The sequence below is a fragment of the Sebastes fasciatus genome, chromosome 14 (assembly GCF_043250625.1).
Source record: "Sebastes fasciatus isolate fSebFas1 chromosome 14, fSebFas1.pri, whole genome shotgun sequence".
NCBI lineage: Eukaryota > Metazoa > Chordata > Actinopteri > Perciformes > Sebastidae > Sebastes > Sebastes fasciatus.
Window position 1 is genome coordinate 25925706 of NC_133808.1, and position 6000 is coordinate 25931705.

The 6000-nt window shown below is 42.6% G+C and overlaps 1 protein-coding gene across 1 annotated transcript; it reads right to left on the reverse strand.

The window, feature by feature from the left end:
• Window positions 1–544: 544 nt before the first annotated feature.
• LOC141781732 (eosinophil peroxidase-like) lies at window positions 545–6000 on the reverse strand. Its single transcript, XM_074657528.1, has 13 exons — window positions 5885–6000; window positions 5651–5719; window positions 5229–5316; window positions 4929–5104; window positions 4702–4834; window positions 4322–4451; window positions 3772–3978; window positions 3327–3687; window positions 2982–3142; window positions 2632–2890; window positions 1619–1789; window positions 1263–1500; window positions 545–1176 (listed from the first exon to the last, which is right to left on the reverse strand). The coding sequence occupies exons 2-13, from the start codon at window positions 5715–5717 to the stop codon at window positions 969–971; spliced, it is 2199 nt and encodes a 732-aa protein (XP_074513629.1). The 5' UTR covers window positions 5718–5719; window positions 5885–6000; the 3' UTR covers window positions 545–968.

Here is a 6000-nt window from a genome sequence, read left to right on the forward strand (position 1 = left end):
CACTATGACTAAATAAATAAAAACATGCTAGATTTTGATAATATTGTTGGATATTGGTTTTTTTAGAAGAGGTTTTAATAATTAAAAAAGATCAAATCAGTATTATAGTGCCACAGAAGAAGATGAGAGCTCAGATAGGAACTACAGTATGAGGGGGAAAAGCTGTTTTTTATATATGCAATGTTGTTTAAATGTACTTTGGAGTTGTAGGTATTTATTGGTTGGTTAACGTTATTATCAACTAACCATCATTTTTATTCCTACATGGTGAATGTTAACCAAACTAAACAGCAAACACTGCTCACACATTTGGAGCTCACATAAGCAAAATGGCAGAATTCAAGTATACATAAAGCATATCATAAATCATGCTTTCTAAACACATTTTCTAATAATTCATAGTTTAAAGATCATGCAGATAAAAATTGTAAGAGCTCAAGCAATGACACACAGTACGATCAATATGATTATTATTATATATGATCTTTATTATACATATTATTTACACTGAGTCATAGTTATTCGAATAGAACTTATTTATTACACTTTCTGTAAGGTGATGTAAATCTTAAACTCTTAAGACAAACAAAACCATATTCCACATATTTGTTTTTGAAAAATACACACTATGTAATGTACATTACTGTATTTACAATTAATCAGATATGTCACAGTCATTCACAACAAAAATAAGAAAATAAGAAAATATCACATTTCAACTGATAGCTGGCACTCATATCAATCACGTTCATTTCTAGTAGTTGATCTATTTCGTATGATTTATTTATTTATTTAAAAAGGATCCCCGTTAGCTGATACCAATGGCACCAGTTAGTCTTCCTGGGGTCCGAAATCAAGTACATTATGATGATCATATACATACTATATACAAAAGTCTCATCTTACACAGTAAAATCAGACGCCCTGAGATGTAGCTGTATTTTGTCAGACCGCTGTAGTGAGGATTACTAATGAACAATCTCCCTCCAGGGACTGAGGTCAAAGGCCGGGATTTTGCTACATTTAGTGTAACCGGATCGTCTGGGCCGGTACTGGAAGGGCTGGGCTGGTACCTCAGTGATACCGGTGTTGTCACAGATGATGCGGGCGAGTGAGGTCTTTTTCAGGGAGTACCTCTGGTCCTTAGTGAAGACTCCCTTGTTCTCCCACCAAAATCTGAAATTGACAGTTTGTTCATGTTTGAAAGTGCGACTAACACAGCTATCTCCACATCTTCAGTACATGTTTAGTTCAGTGCTTACCGGTCTCCCTGGCGGACCTTCTGGAACTGGGTGGCGATCAAGCAGGCAAACAGGGGTCCCACTCTTCCTCCAGGGACAAACGGCTCAGCCACTCCTCCCAGCCACACATCGATGTTGTCAGGTTTGCGGTAGAGAGAAATCAGTTCCTTGGCCAGCTTTCTGTTCTTCAGCACTTTTGACAACTCTTTGCGATTTCGTGGCTGTGACAGCCCACAGAACTTCCGCCATTCGTTGTAGCCTGAAAAGGGACACAAAGGGAGAAAATATAGCCATGTTTAAGAAAACGTATGATCGGTAATGCCTGGAAAGGCTCAGATGCAGACAAAATCAATAGAAAGACTAAATGAGAGTAGTACCAGGGAGTCCATGGTCTCTGCCTCTCTGCAGGTTGAGGGAGGCCAGGTCCAGTGCCAACTGGCTGGAGAATTGAAACAGTCTCTCCCTCAGCTCATCAGACAACATCTTATCCTGCGTGTTCAGCTTGGCCTTACTACCCACCAGGCCCCTGATGATTGGGTCCACACCACCTGAAGAATACAAGGGATATGAACATTTTAAGTGTTAACTACTGAAGGCTGTTCTCGTACACCGTTTGTGTATAAGACCGGGGAACGTCGTGTATGGGGCGGTCAGGGTGGATCGGTGGGTCCAAAAATATACCGCACTTTTGCCCAGGAGAGTAGCTTTCGTGTCCCGTGTGAAACTAGAAGTCAATGTTGATGTATTTGTAATGTAAATTTTGTACTTAAATTAAGCATTTTTGTCACATAACGTCCGCACTTAAGTTACACCACTTCCAGTGTCGTATAACCACTTTCAGTGTAGCGTAACTTAACTAAGATTTTTAAACTGAGTAGTTTTCTTGGCTAAACATAACAAAGTTGTTTCCTGTGAAGACAGAAGTTTATTTTGAAAAGACTGGAGCGGAAATTGACGCTGGACATTCGTAGGTAAAATGCACAAAAATGATGAGAATACGTTGGCTACTGCTGCTGATCCATCTGAGAATCATGACCCCACTCTAAAATTCATCGTAGTTTTTAGCTGCTGTGTGTTCATTGTTTTTGTACAGTTTGGTACCAACAGTCCATTGTAAGTAGACAATTGTCTGCTTGCATAGCACACTATAGCAGCCAATGCTCCTACATCAGTATTATTGCAATAAAGCCTCCAGCCATCAGTGGCAGCACTGACTGCTGAGCAGCGCTCCTGTCAGGAAGCAAGTAAGAAATGATTCACCCTACTGAAATCACCTGCACTCAGTTGGACTAAGTCATGCATTCTCTCCTGTCTGATGTTCATCTTTCCTTTAGTGATTTATTTTTTTCAATTAAGATGAATACTAACAAGTTAAAGATCTTGGCCATACCTTCAAAGGTGATCCTCCAGGGTGTGAAGAAGGCTTTGTGCAGCAGTGGGCTGGGGTAATCCCGGTGCTCCTGGTACTGCTCATTGAGACGAAACATGAAAGGCTGAACCATCAGGTGGGCGAATCTGTAGGCAGCCGTGGCGAACACATTGGCGATCCTGGGGTCCACGTTTTCATCATAGCCAGGGTAGGTGGACAGATGACTGGTAATGAAGTCCGGACCAACAATGTGACGTAAGTAGTCTCTCATAGTAATAACCTATAAGAGACAAAAAAAATAGTTACCTAAACTATTCAAGGACATACCATCCATCCCTTAAATCATGGCTGCAAATTTTCCCCTCTCTAACCTGTGAATATCCTCCCATGATCTTGCGTGATTCCTGGTAGAGTGTCTCTCCGTCCCAGTGAGGGTTGAGTTTGGCCAGAGCACGTGCCAGACGGTTGTGCTCACGCATGAACAGTGTGTGAATAGCGGTCAGACCAATGTGCTCGTTGCTGCGCTCGTCACCTGGGGGACAAAGCAGACGGCTGCTTTTAATAACCGCAATTATGGGTTGATTTACCTCAGCTGTGTTAACCATGACAACCACAATGTGTAATACTTGAGATCGAGTTATTGGTATTGTATTCTACATACTGTTGTACATATTATGTAAAAAACATCCTACATCAGTGTTTTTGCTGCCACTCACCAGCCACAAAGCAGGGCACCTCCACTGCATTAACGTCTTTAGTAATGCGGGCTCGGTTGGCGCATATGCTGGAAGCCATGGGGGCGAAGGGCAGGAGCTCGCGGCCGTTGTCTTTGTACTGCGTGTTGACCCTCAGAAGGCCCTTATCTGAGGTGAGGTTGCGTAGGAAACGAGCTTTGACATCGTCTGCACCGTACACCTGACCTGCATCGATGAAAGCTGTGAGAGAGTTCATCTGCTGACGGACGGTGCTTGCACCAAAGACGTGGCCTGTGTTGCCGGAACCACAAGCTGCTGATGAGCGGAAGAAGGGCATGCACTCTTTTGAGTTCCTGCCAAAGCGGGGGTCGTTCCTGGGAATCTGTTCAGATGACAAGATGCAGTTAGCATGTGTGTGTTTTAGACGTATTCATGTCTTTTTCTTGTGTAATGCGACGACACTGACCTGAATGGGGAAGCAGGGCTCTGTACGTTCACAGCTCTTCTCACAGTCAATATCCGTATTGAATGAACGGATGACAGGAGAGTGAGGAGTGAAGGTCATGTCGTGGTCAGTCCACTGGCCGAATATTGTCACCATGTGAGTGTAGAGTGGATCGCTCTCCACATCAGAGTTTTCTGTTCGCATAATTCTGTTGGACACTTCCCGTACCTGAAGACAGGATGTAGACAATGAGCATATATTATCAGTTCAAAAGGTACCTTAAAGGGAAATTTGAGATTTGTCTCAAATTATAACATGGCAAACTGCAGCCCAACAGGCAACAACAGCTGTCAGTGTGTCAGTGTGCTGACTTGACTATGACTTGCCCCAAACTGCATGTGATTATCATAAAGTGGGCATGTCTGTAAAGGGGAGACTCATGGGTACCCATAGAACCCATTTACATTCACATATCTTGAGGTCAGAGGTCAAGGGACCCCTTTGAAAATGGCCATGACAGTTTTTCGTCGCCAAAATAATACTGTATATATACTGTATATCTATATAGTACCAAAGGAAGAAGACGTCTGTTGACTCTTCGCTTAGGGTCCCAGCCTTTGGGCAGAGAGATTCTATCCTGGTACTCAGCAGGGAGCCAGCGGGTGAAAGGTGTGTTGGAGGATCCCCAGAGATTGTTGTTTCTAGGAAAGAAATAACAAATTAATTATTTATTCAATTAATTATTACATTGTCTTTGTCTCGCAGACTGGCAATTACTGTCTACTCCCATTTGTAACAAACAGACAGAGAACTGGGAGCAAAGTCTTTGGCAAGATTAACTTTTGCCCCGGGGTAAACAAATCAAGCAGCCAGTTAGCTGTGGACATATTTGTCACTTGTTCTTTTCCTTCACCTGTCAATCTCAAAGTTGCTACTTAGCAGCTGCCTCACCTGTTGTTGCAGACGCTGCTTGCAGTGCGAAACTTGTTTAAGTTAGGAGTGGTCTTGCAGGAAGGGAGACGATGTCGGGGAGTGCAGCCTGTCAGAACAGCAATGACCTGCAGATCCTCCTCAGAGATCAGATCTAATCAACAGAGACAGGAAATAGAAAAATTAACAAAGCTGTGACTTGCAGCCACCTGTATGCAAAATTAAAAGAACCTATTTCGGATACACACCTGTGGCATTGATGGAGCGTTTTTGACGACCCTGTGAAGACCTCTTGATCAGTTTAATGGCATTATCCATATAGTCAGCAGCACGCACGGCAGTACGGGTTAGCCCAACAGGCTGCTTCAACAACCGCAGGATGTCTGAAGGACTCACTGCATTCCTCCTCACACGATCAACGCTCCTGTGTTGTGTGGAGAGATCAGATTTGCATGCATGATTTGAATGCAGGCCTCTTTTATACCGTCACATTTATTTTTCTATCACTGCAGAACTTGTGCAGCAGTTCAGCAGGTTTGGTCACTCACTCTCTTCTGGAGTACTCATAAGCTGAGTCCACTGTGGCCTTGGCTTCAATCACGGCTCTTTCGATGATACTTCTGCTCAATCTTGGTTCTGAAGGCACATAACATCTTTCAGTTAGTCTGCTTTCTGCTGTCGTAAACACAATCCAGTCACCTTTCGCCATGGTTTCTTTATTTTCTCACTCTCTGTTAATATTGATGTTTTTTTAAGTAGGTTACTGAAGCTACAATGCAGGTTTCTTTCAGGTGCACAATATCAATTTAGTAATTACAGCAAAATACTATCGTATAAACTTCTGTTCACCTGTGACCTTCTGTATTTAGCTTTGATCTAAAATGCCAAAATAAGCTGTAGAAAGAGGCTTTTTTTACACATTTATAATGACTGTATTTATTTAACTCAGTGTGATCGAGGTATTACTCACCAGCATTCACGTGGTTTTGTAAACACAGGTAAAGACCCGCTGCTATCAGGCACAAAAAGCTCTTCATCTCTGAAAAAGACAGACATATTCCTGTTAAATACACGCCAATCAACTGATGAAATACTGAATATACAGGAGGGCATGGTTGACTGAAGTACATCTGCTATTCGTAAGCATGAAAAGAAACTATACAAAAGTTAAAAAGTTAGGCAAGAAGAAGCTTGACCGCTGTACCTGGGATGTTTTGGAAGTCCCACTCTGATCCTCCAGCTGCAGTCAGGAGTCGTTGCCTTAAACAACATTATGTCGTCGGTATATATACATACAAGTTAGCGTGGCAGGAAACACCC